This window comes from Pholis gunnellus (assembly GCF_910591455.1).
Source record: "Pholis gunnellus genome assembly, chromosome: 5".
NCBI lineage: Eukaryota > Metazoa > Chordata > Actinopteri > Perciformes > Pholidae > Pholis > Pholis gunnellus.
Window position 1 is genome coordinate 16,301,352 of NC_136531.1, and position 22,902 is coordinate 16,324,253.

At 42.6% G+C, this 22,902-nt stretch overlaps 5 protein-coding genes across 6 annotated transcripts; 2 read left to right on the forward strand and 3 right to left on the reverse strand.

The window, feature by feature from the left end:
* The first annotated feature begins 1,509 nt into the window (after positions 1 to 1,509).
* Positions 1,510 to 5,678, forward strand: knop1 (lysine-rich nucleolar protein 1). 2 transcript variants are annotated; one of them, XM_079160053.1, is made up of 7 exons: positions 1,510 to 1,592; positions 1,936 to 2,010; positions 2,445 to 2,513; positions 2,636 to 3,820; positions 3,911 to 3,982; positions 4,353 to 4,421; positions 4,653 to 5,678. In XM_079160053.1, the coding sequence occupies exons 4-7, from the start codon at positions 2,669 to 2,671 to the stop codon at positions 4,956 to 4,958; spliced, it is 1,599 nt and encodes a 532-aa protein (XP_079016179.1). In that variant the 5' UTR covers positions 1,510 to 1,592; positions 1,936 to 2,010; positions 2,445 to 2,513; positions 2,636 to 2,668; the 3' UTR covers positions 4,959 to 5,678. The 2 variants fall into 2 exon arrangements, with proteins under 2 accessions (XP_079016179.1, XP_079016180.1); XM_079160054.1 differs by lacking the exon at positions 1,936 to 2,010 and having other exon boundaries at positions 1,519 to 1,592.
* Positions 5,679 to 6,212: 534 nt separating this feature from the next.
* exosc1 (exosome component 1) lies at positions 6,213 to 9,973 on the reverse strand. Its single transcript, XM_079159000.1, has 8 exons — positions 9,936 to 9,973; positions 8,794 to 8,909; positions 8,523 to 8,597; positions 8,320 to 8,408; positions 8,189 to 8,222; positions 8,050 to 8,100; positions 7,686 to 7,770; positions 6,213 to 7,031 (listed from the first exon to the last, which is right to left on the reverse strand). Exons 1-8 carry the CDS (start codon positions 9,961 to 9,963, stop codon positions 6,925 to 6,927), a joined length of 585 nt encoding a protein of 194 aa, XP_079015126.1. The 5' UTR covers positions 9,964 to 9,973; the 3' UTR covers positions 6,213 to 6,924.
* Positions 9,974 to 10,654: 681 nt separating this feature from the next.
* Positions 10,655 to 13,698, reverse strand: LOC306696615 (phosphoglycerate mutase 1). The gene is made up of 4 exons (XM_079160276.1): positions 13,332 to 13,698; positions 11,871 to 12,145; positions 11,588 to 11,768; positions 10,655 to 11,310 (listed from the first exon to the last, which is right to left on the reverse strand). Exons 1-4 carry the CDS (start codon positions 13,468 to 13,470, stop codon positions 11,141 to 11,143), a joined length of 765 nt encoding a protein of 254 aa, XP_079016402.1. The 5' UTR covers positions 13,471 to 13,698; the 3' UTR covers positions 10,655 to 11,140.
* A 774-nt stretch (positions 13,699 to 14,472) lies between these two features.
* Positions 14,473 to 19,563, forward strand: pi4k2a (phosphatidylinositol 4-kinase type 2 alpha). Its single transcript, XM_079158986.1, has 9 exons — positions 14,473 to 14,917; positions 16,539 to 16,739; positions 16,837 to 16,968; positions 17,174 to 17,331; positions 17,476 to 17,530; positions 17,633 to 17,732; positions 17,860 to 17,993; positions 18,181 to 18,240; positions 18,372 to 19,563. Exons 1-9 carry the CDS (start codon positions 14,585 to 14,587, stop codon positions 18,531 to 18,533), a joined length of 1,335 nt encoding a protein of 444 aa, XP_079015112.1. The 5' UTR covers positions 14,473 to 14,584; the 3' UTR covers positions 18,534 to 19,563.
* A 599-nt stretch (positions 19,564 to 20,162) lies between these two features.
* avpi1 (arginine vasopressin induced 1) lies at positions 20,163 to 22,902 on the reverse strand. The gene is made up of 3 exons (XM_079158771.1): positions 22,883 to 22,902; positions 21,824 to 22,279; positions 20,163 to 20,576 (listed from the first exon to the last, which is right to left on the reverse strand). The coding sequence occupies exons 2-3, from the start codon at positions 22,192 to 22,194 to the stop codon at positions 20,375 to 20,377; spliced, it is 573 nt and encodes a 190-aa protein (XP_079014897.1). The 5' UTR covers positions 22,195 to 22,279; positions 22,883 to 22,902; the 3' UTR covers positions 20,163 to 20,374.

Genomic DNA, 22,902 nt, shown 5'->3' on the forward strand with positions numbered 1-22,902 from the left:
TTTTATTTCCCGACCAACTATGAATTCAATCGAGGACATTTAATCCAGTCAAAATACAATTCAGAGAACAGTCACCATGTAAATGTTGTGACCATTTTTTTTCTTGCTATAAGACTTAACTAAATAATTTGCTTCTGTATACAAGTGTTCGCTCAGATAATGTACAATGAAAATATTATGGTCACATATATAACTGAATTTTAATCATGTAAATATTCCAAATATAAAAATTGTATTTTCCTTTTGAGATGCTCTTATGATGCACTGTTTGTGCACTGTTGTCTGTTTCGGGCAGCGTAACATGAATGTCTGTAATGTGATTCGCACAAAGTGGCTAATACATCAGTGCATATTTTCTGTTAATTATTGTCTGGTCATTGAACTTTCTTCATCCTCCTGTCCTTATGGTACACTAATGGATCTACTGTACTGTAGACATTGGCCACTTCATAGAGATGCAGCTATACAATCAGCTACAAACACCTAGTATAGAGGGACGTCACACGTTTGTGTTTGTGTCCACACTTGAAGACAGGGAAAAAAACCTGCCCGTCACACAAGGATGTAGTAATTGTTGAATTGGGGATAACGTTGCAAAATGTGGGACCGTCTCACCTAATGCATTCATGGTGTACTTCTTTGTACAACCAAAAAATGACAAGTATTTGTTTGATTTAAAAGAGAGTAGTTCAAACCCTGCATAACACACTTTACTTAAACAATGGTTTGAATTTCGTTGGGTTACTTTTTTTTTTTGCTGTTCATTTTATGTTGGTTTCAGTTAGTTATATCTATTTTTTGTTTATTTGTATGGGTTTAGTTATTTGTAACTGTGCCACACTAAGTCCTTTTGCTGACTCACTGCAAGTGTGTCTTGTAAATATATTGGTTCAATAAAGGGGGAAATCAATCACTAACTGGCCAAGCTATAGCGTTAGCTTTATCTTAGCCTAAGTGTTTTACAACTTAAATTAACATAAACATTCATGAGTTACTACTTTAAGTAATAAAATATAATTTCATAGTTAAAAAACAAACAAAACCAAAATAAAATACACTACTTGAATTGAAAACGACTCTTATACCTGTTGAAGTTGAGCTTTATTTCAGTTCATTGGGTACAACTCAAAGCTATTGATTAAAGGCTGGGACATCTTGAGCGTTGGGGTATGGCGCATGCGCAGTGTAACTGGAGCTACAACGTTGGAGGGTCACTGCAGACGGCGCTAGAAATAAAGGGATGATGGTTTCAGTTCCGTGAACGCATACTGAGAACAGGTGCTCTCTGGTTGCGCTCGGCCTGACATAACCTTTTTGGGTACACTCGTGCGCCAGCTAGTGCGCCTTCCGGCAAGTGCAGCCTAGGTTTCACTGCGCAGGTGTTGTACCGCATGAAATGACGCATGACATCCACCCTTTTCACTCTCCTTGGTACAAATACCTGATGTGTTCACCTGATGCCTTCACATCAGGTTTAACTTCGCCCGCTTGTTGCTACGGACGCCTGGCTCGTCGTCATCAGGAAAGAGGGGGAACTACTTCCGGGTGAAGAGAGTAAACTGGTGTCCACGTGAACTACCAAAGGGTACAAAGTAAGTAAATCGCTCATCAAATTTACATCTCGTAATACATCATGCAACTATGACACGATTGTCTCACCGTGCAGCTGACTAATTAGTTTGTTTCTTCATCGGTTTTAACTTGTTGCTGCTATTTCACGTTAGCTGCTGTGAGCTGCTAGCTAGCATGGTTTAACAAGAGAGTGCTTACATTAAACATGGTCATTTTATTCTGGCCGAAACCTGTTGTCACTCTGGAGTTGTTGCATCTTAACTTGTCGTAAGTCAAGATGTCGTCATACAAGTTTAGCTCTCATGGACGTGTTAACTCACCTATGAACAGTGGGACTGAAAGCACGTTCGTCGTATGTTTCAGACGGAAACCGATGAGGAAGTGATCTTTGTTTCCCAAAAGTGTGCATCTAAATCCGATGAGATCACCGTTGACAAGGTACTGATGGTACTGATGCAAAAGAAATAAACACGTGCAAGGCAGTCGAATAATCTTGGGTTGAAACCCAAGCTCTACTTTGAATAACCATGCATATTGGTTGTACTTTGTGACGGTGTGCTAAAAACGCACTACTACACGTAGAAATTCAAAGCCTGAGAATTGCATCTATCATAAATGTACATGTAACACAAAACTAAGCATGAGTGAATCTCGAATAGTCCACAATGTGATTAAATCAGTAGAACTTGCAGCAAAGTTCCACCTGACTTTGATTTGCAGACTTCGCATGCAGACTCATGCATACATGTAAGATCTGAGTTAACAACTTAGCCATTAGATAAAAGAGTCATACTGGTTTTGGTACTGGTTTTGAGTCATACTGGTTTTGGTATTATTAACATTTAAGCACAATACTGCTCTGTTCCCTGCAGGTGAAGCGATTGGCCCTGCAAAGAGACATTGATCAGCAGTCGCAGCCCAGGAAGCTAGCCAAACCTTTGGTTAGTGTTTATTGCACTGTTACTCACACTTGCACATACTCATAGAGCCTATGAGCCTGTTTTTGCTCTTTAATCTATTATCAAAAGGTATTGTTTTGCAGTCCTTTTATTTCTCTCCCCAGACAAGACAGGGGTCTGTTGCTGTGGAGAGGCCAATGGGAAGGGAGGAAATGAAGATGGAGAAGAGTGAGCAGAATTTAGTGAAGAAGAAGAAGAAACTCACAAAAGGACACGCCTCTCTGCCTGAAAAGAAAAATATTTCCGTTGATGATGGGAGCCAAGAAGAGGTTAAAACAGAAAAGAAGAGTAAAAAGGTTGATGTAATTGTTATAGATGTAGATGAGGAGTCTTTGGATGAAAGTGATGAACAGAAAGAGAAGAGGAAAATAGTCACTAAATCTCTGAATGGTTCTTGTGTTAAGAATGGAAATGACAAAGAAGTCAAGAAGAAGAAGCTGGAAATTAAACAGCTCAGTTCAGTAAAAGAAAAAGTGGAAAAGAAACCGAGGAAGGTGAACAAAATACAAGATAAGTCTGTTCAAATTAAACCACAAAATGTAAAGCTAGGGAAAGAGCAGGAGGATGAATTGCCAAAGAGAGCCAAGAAGAGAAAAACTATTTTAGTTGTAAATACAGAGAAAAGTGAGGAGCAAGTTAAAGAAAAGAAGAAAAAGAAAACTGCTGATGAGGAAATCTGTGAAGGAACAACTATTACAAAACAAAGAAAATCTGTGAAAGTGACTGCGAAGGGAGTGAAGTTAGGAACACCAGAGCGAGACACTTGTGAGGTTGAAGAGGTAAAAGTGAAAAAGAAGAATAAAAAGGAAGCCAATGCTAAAGAAGATCAAAATAAATTAGCAGCACCTCAGATGAAGGGTAACAACAAAATGAGCAAAGCGACATCAGGCCAAAAGGTGGAAAAAGACGATCTGCCCAACAAGAAGAAAGACAAATCCACGAAGAGCGAGATTGTTATCGTAGATGAAGAGGAGACGGACCTTAAGAAAAACGTAAAGAAAGAAAAGGGTAGAAAAGCTTCTGTGGAGGTCAGCAAAGTAGAGGAACAAGAGCCAAAGAAGAAAAGGAGAAGGAAAAAGGCAAACTCAATGGGAGAAGAGGAAGAACCATTAATACTAAATTGTGATGAAGTTGAGCAGAGTAGTGAAACGGGAGCCGTGGACACGATGGGCAAGAAGCGCAAAATGAAGAAGAAGAGCGCCGCTAAGGTGGAAATAAAAGTGGAGACCGTGAGTTTTGGAACTGGTTCAAAAAAGAAGAAGATTAAAGAAGAGGTGGAAGACCAACATGTGAGTGTGTACTGTCGGAGGCGATCGACTCTGGGCTCAGATGTTGTTTTTAAGTTTTAACATCGGGAGTGAACCTGGTTTGTGTTTCAGGACTCGCACCTCGTGGACGTGGTCTTCCTGTCGGAGAAAACTGGAAACACAGATGAGGTCACCATCAACCAGGTAAACGAGCCTCTCAGTATTTGTCCATCACTGTTAGGTGTGCTCGATTTTTGCGGTGCATAAATGTTCAACATTTTGGGAAATACTCTTATTTGCTCTCTTGCTGAGAGTGAAACATTAATTGACACGTATCTCGCTTGTTAAGTCCACTTAAGTTAGACGACTCCTGCCTGTAGTTTCATATTTAATGACCAGAACATGAGTGGTATCAATGTAACACTGGTCAAAATACGTGTATTTCCCAAAATGTTAAACTATCCCCGTAATGAGACAACCATCTGTATTATTTTATTCCCAAATAAATGTAAATTGCTTGCATTGTCTGTTTAATGCAGTTAAGCATAATGGAGTGTGTTTTGGTTTGTCATAGGAAAGAAGACAGGCTTTACAAATGGAGATCGACAAGGCCTCTCAACCTCAGAAACCAGACAAACCAACGGTCAGTATTAGTAACTTTCTTGTAAAGAACATACAACTATAAAGTTTCCCTTTGGCTTTTTTTCCTTGAAAGGGCAGAGAGATTTCCAACATTTTGAGTCTGTATGCTTGGTGAAGCTCAATGATAGGGACTGCACCTTACATTTCCCACAATGCAACTCATGCAAATCAGCGGAGAGCCTCGTAATTCACTAAGTTTCTAATATTTGGCCCCAATATCTGTGTTCCTCAGGGTCTCGGCCAGTGGGGCAGCGCCCAGTTCGACAACTCTGAACAGCAGCAGAAGTTCCTCCGGTTGATGGGCGGCTTCAAAAAGGGTTCCCAGCCGGCTCCGAGGAGCAGTGACGGAGCTAATATGGCACTGGGGAAGGACGCGCAGCAGCAGTTGCAGCAAGGGCTTCTGGGAGACTTTGAACGCGCTCAATCGCGCAGAATGGACTTCAGTAACAGAGGATCAGGACTTGGGTTCAGTGCACCAGCCAATAATAAGTTATCCATCGACATCAATGCATGTCGATCAGTTCGCTTTGATGATTGATCCAAGTGTGTGTGTGCACGTCTTCAACATCTTCAAGAGATGTTTGTGTGGTTGTACTATTTTTTTAATTATTTTTTTAACTTTAGATTCGCACACTTGACTGTTTGCTCAGGTTCACCAGGAAATCTACATCTCACAACAGACTATTATTGTAACTTGTATGTAAATGAACGTCAGAGACCGAACACAAAATGCTGTTTTTTTACATACTGTATATTAAACATCTGACTGTAATTGAGCATAAGAGGTCCTGTGATTTCAGTAGCTCCTGTTTACACCGAGTTGGTATAAATGTCCTGATTTTATTTTTTCTCTGTTTGAGACATTGTCTTATGTGCATTACTTTCATGAAATGTTTGGTGATTATGAGCAGCTGTGTGCGCACTACTGGGGAAAATTGATGGCTAAAATTGCAATTTGTCTCTTAAAGTTTCATTATTGAATACAAAAATACATCCTTTAAAGGTGCCATCTGGAAAAAAAAATGTTTTTAAAGATCACCCTCTACTCAACAATGTGAAGAGGTTACAGTGCTGACATGTCAAAGATGTATTTATTGTGTTGCAGAGATCTCTACTGAAACGAGGATGCTAACTAGCTAGCCCGACATGTCTTGTAATACCAAATAGAGGTAATGCGAGGGATTGTCAGTCATGTTGAAGCTACAGGGCAAGTGTACATTTTTATTTTTTTTGTATTAAATCCCAAGTGGCTGTATCGAGAAAACTATTTTGTTTGTCCTTCCGTCAGTGTGGAGGGCGGGCGGCAAGAGGGTGGGTGACAGTTAGCGGTTACAACTCCCATTCAGCCATCAAACCTCAGAACATGGGCCAGATCTGCAAACTTTCTGTTACTCGGGTAGCTTACGCTGAGTCCTGGCGCTGGCCGAATGCTCGCTGACAATAGTGAAGTAGTCTGGTGGTGGAGAAGACGATTAAAAAAAAATATACAAGTTTTCTCGTTTGTTGCTTTGGATTTAATCCAATAAACAAAACTTGTGTGGACTGCACAGCCCTGAGTTAGTGGCACAGTAAACTATAGGCCACTGCTACATGTGAAGAGAATACTACAGCAGTCTTTATTTTTCCTGCATTCTTGCTCTTTTGTTGGCTTTCTTAAACTGTAAATTTAGATTGTATAGACCCAGCAGAAGAGGTGAAATGCTGCCTCTTATTTCTTTAAAAAAGGTGGTTCGATCTTACACTGTACCTTTAAATGTGTGTGGGTAAAAAGAGGAAACAATGGTTTTGATAGTCGTTTTTATTTCGATCTCGCACATGAATGACATTTGCAGTAAAGTGAAGATTGAACTATCATGTTGAACTTTAATATTCTTCACACTGGTAGCTGTGTTGTAATCTTGATTTAACATTAGGCTCTGGTTACAAAATGCTGTCGAAGCCTCGTCTTAACCAAGTCTTACTTTTATGCACTAACTGCTTTATCCTTCGAGTGACCTGATGATCGGCTAGAATACACCTTTTAACAAAACCCAGTGAATCCTGCTCCGTGAACAAGACCTCTCTTCACTAGGTTCTTATGCTTTTAGCTTCTCACCATGGTGGTCACTCTGCAGCTGCAATGTAACATCCTCAGTCAGATGGTTCCGATTAGGTTGCCACCAGACAATTTAAAGGCAACTTTAAAAACCAACGTGGCTGGCGGATGCACTCACTAGTTAAAATGTCTTCACAACAGTTGCTACATAGTTTAGAATATGTCCTGACAGTTTGTTCTGATGCTGCTTCAGTGTTTTCAAGCTGGCACAATCAAATGATGACACCATGTGCAGAGGGAAAGCTATTTTTAAAAAGAAAACACTTGAGACACAGAACCAGAAGCAGCCAGAGATATGCACGTCATCCAGTCGCTCAGAAAACATCTGAAGCCGAGTTGGGAGGCTACTTAACAGTGAGTGAAAGAAGGAGGGGAAGCTGTGTGTTCCTTGTGGAGGAAAGACGTCGTCTCATGCCTGTAGAAACTCCGGCTGCACTCGCGCCACTTTGCGGAACTCTTTGCTGTGCGTTCGTGGACACTGCATCTCACACCAGCTGATGGGAACCATCTGGGCACCTGATTCACAGACAGAAACGTCAGCGTATCGAATCAAACTACTGACAGCACCACGCATATTTAAAAACCTCAAGAGTTATTGGAAACTACAGAAATGAGTTCTGGAGTGTGTCACCTCAAGAATCTTAACACAACGAAAATGTGAGCAGTTTTATAGTGGAACTAGAGATCAGGATGTCGGTGTGGGTGAGACATATTTCTTAATCAGAGGGCGTCTTCTCCAAAGTGTGAGGTTAGGATGACATTCATTTAAGGCTCATCATGCAGAATTTCTGTAGCAATCCATTTCAATAATCATGTTTGAGTTTCATCACTTGGCTCTAAGAAGTAGCAAAGTAACTGGATTGAAAGAGCTATATCTCCCCATTATGCCTCTCTCACATTGCTACACGAAAAGAAGCTTGGTTACGATATCAGAAATAACTAGATTAGCACTATTCTATAATGCTCCAGCAAATGCTTGATAAATATGTCTTAACTGTGTAAATGGATAAGTGACAATAACGGTCTCCAGTTATCTGGGCAGCTACTCTTAAACCACCGTGTGTTCTAACAGGATACTATCAATCCGTGCTGTGCTGGAACCCTCCTGTGTTTTGAAGTGGAAAAAAATAAGATAATACATATATTCAATACAATATAATTGAGACTCACCTGCTTCATTGTGTGCAACCACCACCCCAAGCTCATTCTCTGCTGTAGTCAACAGGTAGTTCGACTGCACATCACCAAGAGAAATCTGACACCACAGGTCAAGGCTTAACAACACAGAAGTAAACAGCATACATCCACACTATTGAAGTGCCACTGTTTTAAATTCCCTATTAGTGATAATCCAAAAAGTTGTGATTGGATTTTAAACTAACAAGTGAATATATGCACCTGCCACGCTCCCAGAGAGCATAATAACAGAGAACGTGGCTTCTTTGGAGGTTTTTCTTTTCACTGTAAACGTGTCATTCCCAGTTTAGGAATTCCGGGGGAGCATGAATAGCTCATTTATCTAGGTACAGGATACAACTTTCGCCAAGACGATGTCGCCAGGTCTGAAGCTTTTGTATGTCTCCACCTGTAACAATAAAAGCAAAAAGCATGCCATCTTAGATTACACGAGGCAACATTCGATGATCTGACCAAACATGTGGATTCAAACACACCTTGTCTTTCTCTGTCGCGCGCACATCTTCTTTCCTGTAGAGGCAGAGGGAGGGGGCTCAGTTTTGGGAGTGACACAGAGAAATGGGACATCAAACATTGTTTGGCTATGGACAGAGTTTTTGGGGGTTACCTGATTGTTCCTCTGAAGCGGTCCTTCAGCGGTGTGGAGCCCACATAAAGGATGTGGACCTTGGCGAACCTGGGGTTGATACTGGTCACCTGTCCAGGCAGAGAACAGTAAGGCTCGAGACAAACCACCTCTTTGGTGAACGGATCAAAAACTGTGCAGCATCAGCTAATTATAGACGACGTGCATCTGATTCCACTGCATACCTTACAGGTGACTATTGCTCCTATATCGGGTAGTAGTTGCGTTTCTGTTTCCCGCACCACTGAGATCACTGGTAACTAGAAAACACATAGAAATACAATCACAGGTCGGCTGAAACCAATTCAGTTTGAAATGAGTTCAAAACAGCCTGAAGAACAAATATTGTGGATATTTCAGTACATGTCCTGAGCAAAAATATTGCTGTTCAGTCACATTCACAACATGTTACATAACACAACAACTTCCCTCCGGCACTCCACACACCCCCCTCACCTCCTCTCCCTCGTTTTTCTTGAGCACATAGCCTGCTAGTGAGGAGTATATGTAGCCATGCCGCAGAAATACTCCTGTGCCGGGAATGCAGTTTTCCACACTGCATAGCTTGTCACCTGGACACAAACAAGAGGGGAAAGACAGGGGAAGTGTTGGAGAGGAGTTGTAAATACTAAAATGTTTGTAGTGGAGGTGGAGCATCTCTGCTACAGCCTGAATCAAATTATACATTTTTGTGACATAACATTAACCTTTGGAGTAAAAGAGCAGAGGCATTCTTTTACGAAGCACGCGCCAAATACTGGGTGTGGCTTCGCATTCCCAGAATTTAAACAAGAGCTTCATGCAACTATGGATTGGTGACAGGTCTACCTTTGAGAACACGCTTGGACATAATAATAATAATAATAATAATAATAATAATAATAATAATAATCTACCTCGTTCAGCTCTACAGCCAAAACTGCACTTCATCCAAGGAGGACAAGTATGGCTCTAGAATCACCTTCACTGGTCCCTTTTCTCCTGGCATTAACATGACAGGAAATACTCATCCTGCATTACATGTAAGAGGACTGCCCTCTTACTAACACCCTGTGTTACTACTTTCAATAACTAACACATCGAAAAGGTCACTATCGGACAATTGCGCGAAACATTTTAGCTGACTTTTCCTACAGCACAATGCAACCGAGGAATTAACATGGGTGAGTCACAACAAGTGAGTAGGAATGCTGCTGTCCTGCCTGAGGCGATGGGCAGGGCAGGAGATGAAACATGCCTGGAAAGTAAAAGTAAAGAGCTCACAGCCCTGCATAAGTAGGGTAATTACAGTTAACCGTTTTTGAAATAATAGCTCTAAACTCAATTTCTCCGTCTCACATTTACTCGATACAACTAGCAATACATTTAAAAGTAACTGAGTGTAGTGTTAACTGTGCTGGAAGCCAAAGCCCACACCACGCATGGCAGCTGGAAATAATTAACTTGGTTTCACACTGTCAGACTGCAGCGTAACTGCATCTTCTAGCAGCACAGCGACGCCTACAAAAGACAACATTAACGCAGAAGGACTAAACGGTGTAAAATTGGGTTTAACTTCATCCTTATTGAGAGTAATTGCTAAGTTTTACGGGACTCACCTGGAACACACAGCTTCATGGGCGACATGTTTTCGAGGAGCGCAGCTCGTCAGCCGATTGGCTGTGACGAAGACCTCGAGTGGACTCTGATTGGCCGGTCTCGCGCTGAGCGGAAGTATCAGAAGGACGGCTCGGTCCGCCATGTTGGTTGAGGCACACATGGCATGCAGTGCTGCCTGCTAGCGGCGAAGCATATGTACAACAATAACGTATAATTAAAAAAAAATATATATATATATATATATATATATATATATATATATATATATATAAATAATAATAATAGTAATAATAAATTGTATCAATACATTGTATTAATCATATAAATTACTAATTGCTTGTTTTGCCCATTAATATGAAAAATGCCAGGTAACACTAAGCCAATTTAATAATTTTGTTAGTACACTATGGCATTTAATTTCCACCATGATTAGAATTGAATTAGCTAGCGGTGTTATTTAGCATTTGAATATCTGTATTTGTTTACATGTAGCTGTCAGTGTATCTGGACATGCACTGAAGTTTGTGTAAGAATAAAACTATTTATTGAAGGAGGAAAAGAACAGCTACAGAATGATTTTTGTTTGGCTCTTTATAGCAGGTGTATTTGGCTACTGAGGAATAGATGATATATACTTTGAGATGCATACCTCTCTGCCTTCGTTGACCATCCAAAATCTAAAATACTTTTGGTTTTCTAGGATCTAATAATGAAATACCGTCAGACACTGATATAAGATTTCATCACATAATGGCTCACAACATTTATTATTTTTCTCACAATGCCACAGCAAACAATAATCAGCAGTGCAGAGCAACATGTCTTTTTGACAACAGCCAGTGTTTCTTTATAGGTTATACTGTTCCCTCTGAGCCTCACCTACATGGACAGGAAAATAGGAAGGAGTACATGGGATGACTCTGCAGGGTTAGTCTATATTTGCTCCCATTTGCTGGTCCCAAACTGTTGCATTTTGGTCAGTGTTTAAATCATATTATTGGTGATATCTATTGTGTAATAATGAAATGTATGTTTCAGTATGTCACAAAGTAAAGACTAATCAAATTGTGCAAAAGCTGGGTATTTTAAAAATAAAGTGCACATTGTTTGTCTGTGTGTGTGACAGTAACAGTAAATGACCTTTTAATAACTAAACAGCACATGATTGATATCTGTAGTCTATCTCATAACTCATCTATTGAGTCTATTTCTTGGCTTTGCCCTGAGCAGCCACAGCTTCCATGGCCTTCTTGACGGTCTCCTCATCGCCCAGGAACTGCATGGGTCCTAAAGGCTTCAGGTTCTTGTCCAGCTCGTACACAATGGGGATACCTGTGGGCAGGTTCAGCTCCATGATGGCCTCCTCTGACATACCTGGGAACACAGTAACAGACACGCAGAGCTTATAACACCATTTGCATGGATCAGACTGAAACAGGACAGTTTCATTTCAAGTGGTTAATCAGGTGTGCAAAAAGCTAATAACAGCTAAGTATTTTATCTGAATACCTCGACACGGAAAAGATGGTAGTGATAATATTTTCAAGTAATCTAACCATCAAACGTTTACACTTATACCATGTGCATTACTCCGAATTCCGTTAGACAGAAGGTCATTGTGATCATAAAGACACAGAAGTCTGTCTCTTACCCTCGAGATGCTTGACGATGCCCCGGAGACTGTTACCATGGGCAGCAATCAGCACCCTCTTTCCCTCTTTGATCTGTGGAACGATCTCTTCGTTCCAGAAGGGCAGAGCTCTGGCGATGGTGTCCTTGAGGCTCTCACAGCTGGGGAGCTGGTCCTCTGTCAGGTCGGCGTAACGCCGGTCCTAAAAGAGGGAATTAATATTGTAGATTACATTTCATCATGAAGTAATAAACATGTCTGCATTTGTAAGACAGAAAGAGACAATGTTTTCCTGTGGCGTCACCTTGCTGATGCTCTGATAGAAGTCATGCCCCTCATCCATGGATGGGGGAGGAGTGTCAAAAGAGCGCCTCCAGATCTTGACCTGGGCCTCTCCATGTTTAGCTGCTGTTTCAGCCTTGTTCAGCCCAGTCAGGCCACCGTAGTGGCGCTCGTTGAGACGCCAGGTCCGGTGGACCGGCAGCCACATCTGGTCGATGCTGTCCAGAACAAACCACAGGGTGCGGATGGCCCTCTTTAGGACAGAGGTGTAGCAAATATCGAACTCATAGCCAGCGTCTGAGGTGAATCAGAGAGAGGGCACGAAAAAGACGGTAAATGTGGATATTCACTGGCATTTAAGACACAAAGAGAAAGGTTTCACTAATATGTAAGTGCAGGGCTGCATCCAAATAAAATGTGTTTTTGTTACAGAGATGACAAAATCTGAGTTGTTTTTTGCTTCTCTCCTAACGTTTGTATTTTTGCTTAGTCAGAGGCAGTGCTATACCATGGGACACTGGCAGACTGTGTGCTCTGCAGGCACATCCTGCAGAGCACACAGTCTGCACACAGTCTTTTGAGGTCACAGAAAACCAACAGCAGTGGGTGTGTCACACAGAAAGAACTAAGTCAAATTAAACTGCCCTGGCCTCTCCAGACTCTAGGGCTGTCCTCGACCAAAGACATCCTTATAGTCGACTAACACTCAAACAAGTTTGTGGACTAATTGATTAGTTGATTTAATCGACACATCTGTAAAACTGAGTTTCTCCACCAAGAAGCACGCAAAAGCACCACTTTTAATCTTGTGTTTTCCAGAGATGTGCTCATAGCATCACTCAGCAAAAAGCATTAATCTATACTGATAACACAGGCTTCTTTCCTCGACGTGCGCTTGTCCTCCATTATTAGAGTTTTGGCCGAATCTGTGGGCATTACACCCGAATCAGTGTGTCTGAGTATGAGAGCTGTACAGTTCAAAATGTCCCTACACTATAGTACATAGTAGTATAGTACATTAAGCCTACTTCCCTACAATTCACAACACAATGCAGTATATGAATCTATCAGAAAGACTGATCAGAATGATGCTCTCCACTTGTCTTTAATGCAGATGGTTGAGGTAAGGAGAACCTATATAAGGATCATATAACACCAGGGGTCGCCACACTGTCTTGACTGGTATCAGGGACCACAATGGATGGGCTCAGGAAAAACCGGGTCCGTCAGAATCTGTGTGATCTGAGCCGGACAGACCGGTGGTCGATCAAGCCATTTGCAGCATCTACATTCTCTTTTTATTCCTAAAAAGACCAACAGCCTAATGAACACAATGATTTAGTACTACAGCTGCTGGCTCGTCCGGTGTCGCAGTGGGCCCGGCGGCTACCTGTTTGCCCATCCGTCAGAGTTGCATAAGCACTGTCTTGCTAATCCACGACCAAGAGAGAGCCCGATTAGGCCCCGTGTCATTATCTGGTACCTTTCAAGGCCTGTCCCCCTCTCTTCGCCTCATGCTCCCCGGTATCACTGAGGTCCGCGTCGAACCAGCCGCAGAAGCGGTTCTCCTGGTTCCAGCAGCTCTCCCCATGGCGGATCAGGACCAGCTTGTAGGCAGCCATCCTCAGACCGATGCCCTCTGCGCTGTATTTCCGGTAAATATGGCGTGAGTGACACTTCTTCAAATGCGGCAGCAACGTCCGCAGATTTGTGCTGGTTTCGCTGCAACTCCAAAGACGGCTACCGAAAAAAAGCAGGCGCAGTATTTTGGTAGTCTGGAGGGTAAGTCTGCTGTTGACGTGTAGAGTTGGTGTGTCCGAACTTGTCAGCTCTCACGACGCGAGCTCTCTTCCTGCTGGTTTCCACCAATCAGAGGACGAGCTGCGTGCCCCGCGAGGAGGAGGGAGGTAGGATGAGCACAGCGGCACGTCCACACGCCCAGCTGTGTTGGAGCATCATATGGGAAAACTGCCTGTTACACAAACAAATACTGGTCAGTATTCAAACAGCAACTATGAACAGTCACTGATCAAACAGAAACTATGCATCTGTATTCATTCACCTTTTTATTTATTTCATGAGATTTTCTCAATTTGCTCCTGTGTCTTTCAAAAGAACAAGTTTAAATGTGTTGTCATTTAAAAGCAATGGCAAGATTTTCAAAGTAGTCTCGGTGGTTTGTACATCACTAACATGTATGTATTTTGTCAAATACATTGTAAATTCAATGTAGTGTGTAACAAACATTAGAGTTTAATTTGGCTTTGAATATTCGATTAAGCCAAAATAATCTCTCGTGATTTGCCAGTCTGACAACTGCAAGTAAAAAGTTAATTCACTACTCCCATAACAGCTATATATTGTAGATGATAGCACTCAAACTCTGCCAAAGGCCTTGTTTATTTAATGTAGTTAATTGATTGGGTTAGCTGTGCTCTCACGTGTCTTCCGTGGGCGGAATGATTGTGTCCAATCAGCGCTAGAGATGAGGAGATTGACAGGAGTGTTTGAACGTTGATTGGTTGAAGATCAAAACACTGAACGAGTCCCGCCTTTTTCCGGAAGCTGACAGTCACCTGACTTTTCTTTTTTTTCCTTCTGTTTCCTTGTTAGCCAGCGTCAGTGCTAGCCAACTAAACAACCGTGCCACTTTCTTTACCTCTTCTATTTCTTCCTGTTGTCTCTTTCTTCTCCTTCGCAGCGGGTTAAAAAAACTCCTCGTCCATCTCCAACGTCATGGACGAGACGAGTCCGCTCGTCTCTCCGCTCCGGGACTCCGGTGATTTCAGTTACTGTCCCACAGAGCCCACCAGCCCCCGGGGCTCGTTTGGGAGCACACCGGGCTCGGTGGTGCGCATCCCGGCGGGCAGTCCGGGACGCAGCCGGGAGCGACAGCCGCTTCTGGACCGTGGGAGTTCTCCACGGGAGCCGCACAGGAACGAGTTCCCGGAGGATCCCGAGTTCAGAGACATCATCCGAAAGGCCGAGCGAGCCATAGAGGAGGGGATCTACCCGGAGAGGATCTACCAAGGATCCAGTGGAAGCTATTTTGTCAAAGACTCGCAGGGGGTAAGAAGAGAAGCTGCTAACTTTAGTCTACCGAGTACCAACAGTTGCTGTCCAATGCTAACGGCCGCTTTAGCTTCTCGTGACTTATCTCTGGTATATGTTGTGTTGTGTGTGATGCAATGACTGCGAGACTGTTTTGATCAAAGTGTTGGTCGCTTCCAGGAAAGGCCTCTTTCAACTAGCCTGTGATGACTTGGCAAATATGCTATAAGGCATGCCAACTCAACAGGAACGTAATCAACAACCAGTTATTCTATAGTAGAAAATAATAGACTACACGTGTATTTAACCCTGAGAGTGTGAAGGCTCAAAGTAATGAATTACAAAACACAAATTAAGTCTTAAGAATTTAGCAAACCAATTGCTGGTTGGATAAATTACTTTTTATAAACATTATTTGTTGCCAAAGTCATCGTATGGCACATACCAGAGTTAATTAGTATTTTTGAACTTCTTGATGAAAGGTGCTCTGATCCTCCTGCTCAGTCTGTTAGTGAGGGTCCACCTCTGACCAGTTGTCCCCTGTCAACAATAACACAGATAAGATGCTTGTCACCATTATTTCTGGTAGCTCTCCAGTGTTTTTTCCTGCTGTATTGCAAGTCTGTGCAAAGTGTGAAGTATCTTATCAAACAGAAGATGCTGAGCACACACGTCTGCTTTGTTGCAGCTCGTATAATCAATGTATTTGTCAAAGTGTTTTACAAAGTGCTACACATTCAAGACAAATCGGGGAATCAACACACAGACAATTACAGAGCATTTCTTTCCATTTGTCACCCTCGACGTCTGACTCTAATCATGCCAGATTAATGACGGTAAACTTTGATCGCCACAACTGGAGCCAACCAGCAATAGTCTTGAGCAACTCACAGACTCTGTCCTCCCACCCTGTCCTTATCTACAGTGTTGTGTTGTGCCCATGTTTAAAAAAAGGGAAGTGTGTCTTTAGACTTGGAGGCTGGATCCTCATTGTTGCATTTACAGTCTGTTCAAGACCAGGTAGTCCAGGTCTTTTATTGGCCACTTTCTCCACTCACTGAAAGCTTACAAGATAGAAAAAAGTGTTCTAGCCCCCCCCCCCCCCCCCCACCCCCACCTCTCCAGTTTCTTTAGTTCGTCACCAGTGTGCTTAGTAGTCATGTGCTAGCTCTCTTTGAGGATATAATTCTATTCAGTGACCATAGTTTCATGTTGAAAGCGGTGAATGTGTGTAAGTGTGTGTCATAGTAGCGTAATGCAGCATGTGATTTCTATATACAATTTTAACCTACCATCACACACAATCTATTTTGTGCATATCAAACAGTCATGCCCTATAAATTTGGCTGCAGAAAACTTTAATTCAATTCATGCTGCATGCTTCAGCTACAGTGGACATTTAATCCACTCTTGCAGCATAATCCACCTCTGTGTGCTCTGTATGTTTCAGTCCTGTTTTCAAGTTTCCGAAGGAGAACATTGTCCTTTAAAATATTTAGTTGACTTAAACTAAACCTTAATTTCTTCTTCATCCCTAAACTTCACTTTCTTAACTCCCGTCGGATGCTGAACCTCTCTGTCGGCTCTCTCGTTCCTGATTTTCCTTCTCATTTTCCCCATTCTGCCTCTCTGTCCTCAGAAAATCATTGGAGTGTTCAAACCTAAGAACGAGGAGCCCTATGGCCAGCTGAACCCCAAGTGGACTAAGTGGCTCCAGAAACTGTGTTGTCCCTGCTGTTTCGGCCGCGACTGCTTGGTCCTGAACCAGGGTTACCTCTCGGAGGCCGGAGCCAGCCTGGTCGACCAGAAACTGGAGCTCAACATCGTTCCCAGAACCAAAGTACTATATAGACACACACAGCGCTGCCTCCTCATTACAAAGAGCAACAAACCATTTGGCAAAGACTGCCTTTCTTAATCAATCTTTTGCACTATAGGTGGTGTACCTGGCTAGCGAAACATTCAACTACAGTGCCATAGACAGGGTGAAGTCTCGAGGAAAGAGGCTAGCCCTGGAGAAGGTGCCTAAAGTGGGCCAGCGTTTCCACAGGATTGGACTGCCACCCAAGGTAATATGATGAATATGTTGCAGTACACAGGTGATTCCTTTCTGTGATTGATTTGTTTGTATTACTGACCACATTCAACTTGTCATCTGGGGCTTTCAGTGAAAAAAAATAGACATCTATGCTAAGAACAATGGCATTACAAGCATCCAGAGGATACATGCGCTCTGTCTAACATATAGACCACGATCTGTTGCTACTCCACCAGGTTGGCTCCTTCCAGCTCTTTGTTGACGGATACAAGGACGCAGATTTCTGGCTGCGGAGGTTTGAAGCGGAGCCACTGCCCGAAAACACCAACCGTCAGCTCCAGCTGCAGTTTGAGCGGCTCGTAGTCCTCGATTACATCATCAGGAACACAGGCATGTGTTCACTCTGCACAGCACCGTCGGGGCTGCGTCGTCATTATAGGCTGTACACTCTGCAAAGTTAACTTGTCTTTTAGAACATGTGGTCATTTGGTTTGTTTGAATTTGAGGTTTTTTTTGTATTCCTTGGTAATGTAGACAGGGGGAACGACAACTGGTTGCTGAAGTATGACTGTCCTATGGATCCTGGGAATAGGGTGAGGACACACAGACACAGTTGGAGTCTCTAGGGTCATTTTCTAAAATGCTGACCCCAAAGGCTGAACATGTGTTTATTTTATCCCTATGTCTTTATGTAGGACACAGACTGGGTGGTAGTAAAGGATCCCATCATCAAGCTGGCAGCTATAGACAACGGCCTCGCCTTCCCCCTCAAACACCCTGACTCCTGGAGAGCCTGTAAGCACCTACGTCATGCTTTTGAAGAAACGGCAACTTTCGTCTCAGCAGCGTGTCCAGTGAAAGCTATATATTCTCCATTTCTCACATTATCTTTTTTTATTGCGTTTCATTTTCCAATCACCAGACCCATTCTACTGGGCGTGGCTTTCCCAGGCCAAAGTTCCTTTCTCCCTGGAAATCAGAGAGCTGGTCCTGCCCAAGCTCTCTGACCCGAATTTCATCAAAGACCTGGAGGAGGATTTGTACGAATTATTCAAGGTATGGAGGGACTCAGATTAGGTACTCGGCAACATGTTCTGTCCAGAATGAAGGGGTAATGATGTAAGTGTATGGAATGTGAGAATATGTCTGAGAAATGGACGCACACATCAAAATATCAGATTCAGTTCTGTGGCTGTAAACATTTTGTATAACATATGTGTGTGTTGTCTTCTGTGACTCGCAGAAAGACCCTGGTTTCGACAGAGGACAGTTTCACAAACAAGTAGCCGTCATGAGGGGGCAGGTGAGTTTTCAGCAGTTTGACCTGCAACTAACTGTTCCTCCTTGAACGAACCTCTTTGCTTTTAAAGCATGAATTCACCAAAGTGTTTTTGTTTTTTAAACATACTTTATCTTTCTCCATTTCATTCCAAGATCCTGAACCTGTGCCAAGCCCTGAAGGACGGTAAAACACCCCTGCAGTTGGTCCAGATGCCCCCGGTAATCGTCGAAACAGCCAGAGCACCTCAGAGAGCCAACAGTGAGTCCTACACACAGAGTTTCCAGAGCAGAAGACCCTTCTTTACCTGGTGGTAGGAGCAATGCAGTGAAGAGGAAGAGGAGGACCAGCAGGAAGCCAGAGCGAGGAGTGTCGATGTGCGGATGGAAGACAGGGCAGAATCTGAGAGTGTTTTTTTGTCCTGGAAATGGAAATAATTATCACCCTCTCCTCCTCTCCTCGTGAATATTTTGGTTACAGAGAGTGAGCGGGTGGAGAGATGAAGCCAAAAGAGGAAGAATTTTGCAACATATTTTTCCTGTTTGCTTCTGTGCCTTGCATGGATGTCAATGAAGAGTCAACGCCTAATTGATGAGGACTCTGTACCTTCCTGCCAGAGAGCATTTCAGGGAGGTGTCAAGACTTTTCTTTTGGACTCCTTGGTGCACATGCACACCAGTCTAAAGCCCCTCCTGCTCTGTTTTTGAATTGGAGGTGTTGCATTCCATGTTTAATTTGTCTTCATACCTCTCTGCCTTTTAACCTTCCCCTGCATATTTCCTCCCACGCAGCCCGGGCTGGTGAACGCAGTGGTGCCACTGGGGAAAATCAGCTTTTTATTTTATTTTTAACAAATAAGAGAAGTGTTCATTGTGATTAAGTCTTGAAGATTTAGGAACTGGGCTCTCAGTGGTGTGTATGTCTTTACACGGTGAACACAAACCACGTCAACTGGTTTCACAGTTACTCATTGCGCCACATAACTGTTTAGATTAGGATCTGAAGCGATGTTGGACAGCAGGCACTTTTGGTGAAAGACACAAAATATTTGTTCAGCTGAGATAAATATAACTGGCTTGCCTAATTTTTCCTTCTTCCACTGATGAGTTAAATCATTGGTGAAGAAGACAAAATGATCCCACGGGTGGTTGGTGATTCCCAGTTCACAAGCTCCCGTTTGTCACGGACATGTTGATTTCTGTTCATCGTCTGGCTCGTGAGTTGGACCTAAGTGAACAACAAAGTAACTTCCTGCTGTACTGAACTGACATGAAATGTATCGTGACAATGCACTGTATAATTTGTATGTAATATTTAATGATAGATTATAATTAAAACATATTCCATTAATACAGATCATTTGTGTGTTTTGTGAATGTAAAAAGTCGGTCAGACGTCCAGCGCTTCACTGTGTTCTATTGATGAACACTGGTGGATATAATTTCAACTGCAGCTCATTTTAGAGTTGCTATAGTCCAACAATCATACGCTAATGGCCGAACACGTCATCAGTCTGACTCTAGTTCCCTTCAGCTCTACTCAGCGTTTCAGTGTCTTTCAATTCATTGTTTTGGTTTTATGGATCCGCGTCATTACTGTTTTGTTCTCATCCTCGTTTGAGCAACAAAATCTCTAAAAGCTCCACTGAACACTGGCTGCTCAGAACCAAGCCGGCTAGCTGGTGAACGTAGCGGAGCATTTAGCAGCTAAAGAGTCCGATATTTCCCTCAGGAGTTGGTGGAGACCAAAAACAGAGCTCAAAGGAAGGTGAATATTAGACATCCATCTTACATTCGTAAGTGGTCAGAAACTCCTGATGCCATATCAACTTAAAAGTTATGTCAGTTTTGTGTTAACACCTTGTTTCCGCTGCCCCCAAGTGGCCAAGAAAAGTTTTTAAAACAATCCGATTAATGGCATCTTTATTTAGACGTTTATTTCAGTATTAAGTCATCAAAACACAAAACAGGACAGGATACAGATGCTCATAAAGTGCTCTTGATGCAGTGTCACAATATTCTGCCCTGTTTACTGTGATAATATATCACAAGTTCTCTGGTAAGTACAACACCAACTGCCCAGCTAATAAGGGCCCTCAAAATTTTGTATTCCAGCTTCCACTACTGTGTGTTGTTCCAAATTATTGTTCAGACCATTGTTAGTGGAGGATGCGGTGAAGGTAGCGCTCAGAGTGTCTGGCACCCTCTTGTCTTGCCACACACAACCTCCGTGAGGAAGGTTTAAAGGGGTTTTGGTTCTCTGGGATGTCTTCCTCAGTCGCCGGCAGAAGTTCACCCGAACTCGGCACTACGTCGCCCTCCTCGTCCTCAACAGTGTAGCTGGATAATGGCTCCTCAATCCTGGAAGACAGAGATGCAACTCTGGTTTGGTTGAACTCTTACAGGCCTCCAGTACATATTATTATGAGCTTTTTATACTTTCCCACAAAAAATACTGTTGTTGATTTGTTAATGCGTGAATTCAGGTGGTGTAAATTATAAACTTTTGATCTAATAAACATCAAACTATAATCTATAGTGCTACTCTGGTCGTATGAATGACAGAATGAAAAAAGTCACAATCGCCCTTTTTTCTCAGAAAAGGGAAAAGAGGAATAGACACTCAGCAACTGAAGTAGATGTTGTGTGTAGCATGCCTAGCAATTAGACATGTGAAAGAAAAACCTACTATATATTCAAACGTTTAGCATTATGCAGTAAAAGTGAGAATTACGTGATTTTGAAACCATAGTGTCAGACAACAAGATTAAAACAGCTGTGCTTTGAGCTAAGCTAACATCAGCATGCTGCTCACATTTAGGCTGTTAAAATGCTGATGTCGACAGAGTGTAATGTTCCCATGTTCACAATCTTAGTCCAGAGTGTCACCATGGTAAGATTAGCTATTAAGCAATGAGCACAAAGTACAATTGAGGCTAATGGGAATGTCATTAGTTTTGCAGGTATTTGTACTGGACAAATGCAAATTCAGATGAAAAGATGCAGCAGCGGATCACCAAAGTTCTTCCTGAGGGGAACATGAAGCTCTGCATCAAATGTCTTGGGAATTATAATTATTGAGATATTTCAGACTGGACCAAAGTGGCGGCCCACTGAACCAACACACCAACATTTCCATTTCTTGAGCCATCATGCCGCTAGCTTAGCTAACAAACTGCTACAGTTTATCATTTTGGTATTACTACGCCACCCTATACTCACACCACCATTTCGCCATACTGTGGCACCTCATTACTCCTCCAACAAATCTAATTTTGTCCCAGTGAGGAATGTCGAAAGCAAAGCATGACACAGTGTGAGTGTGTGTGTGGGGGGGAGGGGGCCGGAGACAGTCATGCTGAGTTTGTTAGAAACATGACAATTTACACGCTGCATTTCAAGACGTAGTCTGGAATCAAGTAAAACTGGACCTTGAACACTTTCAAGTGAGTTCAAGTGATTTATTTATACATAGGCTAAAATGAAAATGAGTAAAAACTCTGCAAATAAGATGACTAATTTTCCTTTTAACTCCTCGTCTGCATATCGCTTTTCACATCCTTTCTTTACTTTTCGCTGGCCTCCTGCCATTTGACCCCGTCACTTACCTGAGATACCCTGATGCTCTGAGCCACTTGTGGTCTCTGTATCCCTCTGCTCTGGTACCCGCTTTATTCCTCGCTCGCACTCGGAGCCCCACCAAGGCCTGGGCCAGCCCTGCCTCTTCCCCCATGTCCTCCCCTTCCTCCTCCTTGGCCTCCTCTGGCCTCTGCGTTTCTGCATCCATTCCTCGCCACACCAGCTTTGCCCGATGTTCAGCGTCTCTGTCTCCTGCTGTTCTGAACAGCCTGTGCAGCTGGTGCAGGTTGACCCCTGTAAAGATGTTGGAGCATCCAGACTTCCTGCTTCGCTGATTGGAACGTTTCCACTGCACTGGCAGGCCATCCTCAGAGGAGGTGGATGCTGGGGCCTCTGCCATGTTGCGGGGGATGGAGAGCTTCCAGGTGGTGATACAAGGATAAGAGGACAATATCAAGGGGGAAGGCGGCTGACAGTAAGGTAGGCTGGAGGGAGAGATAAAGAGAGAACAAACTAATGAGATCACAGCCAAGCAAAGCTCAAGCCTTCAGCCAGCAGACACATTTCCATGGCTGCAGCCAAAAACCCAGTTACCTTTCTAGTCTGATAAAGTCTTATCCTATTATTCATCCAACGAAGCTGTCAGCTATTTTCTCAATTTTGGGCCATAAAATGTAATAAAATAGGGAAAAATATCCATCACTGTTTTCCAAATCCCAAGTTAACGTAAGCATATTTCTTTGTATTGTCCAACGAAAAGTCTCAAACACAACAATATGTAATATAATTTCCCTTTTTAGAGATACTGGTTTAAAAGTGGACACGGTTGATGTGCAAGGAATAGGGATGGAAACCAGATGTCGCTCTGTTTAAACTTAAGCTTCAAATGTTTTTGCTAGTATTTTTCTGTTTTTTTGTCATATTAAAATATTAGAAATGTCTCTATTCCATGTTAAATCCCGGTGGATTTTGTTTACAGGTGTCTACTATAAAAACACGCGTCTACAATAATCTACAAATATGTCCGACAGTAAAGGAAAAACCTCCACATTATTTTAAACAAAGGTATAATGTATAAGAGTGCTTACCTTCCCCTCTGTAGTTTGAA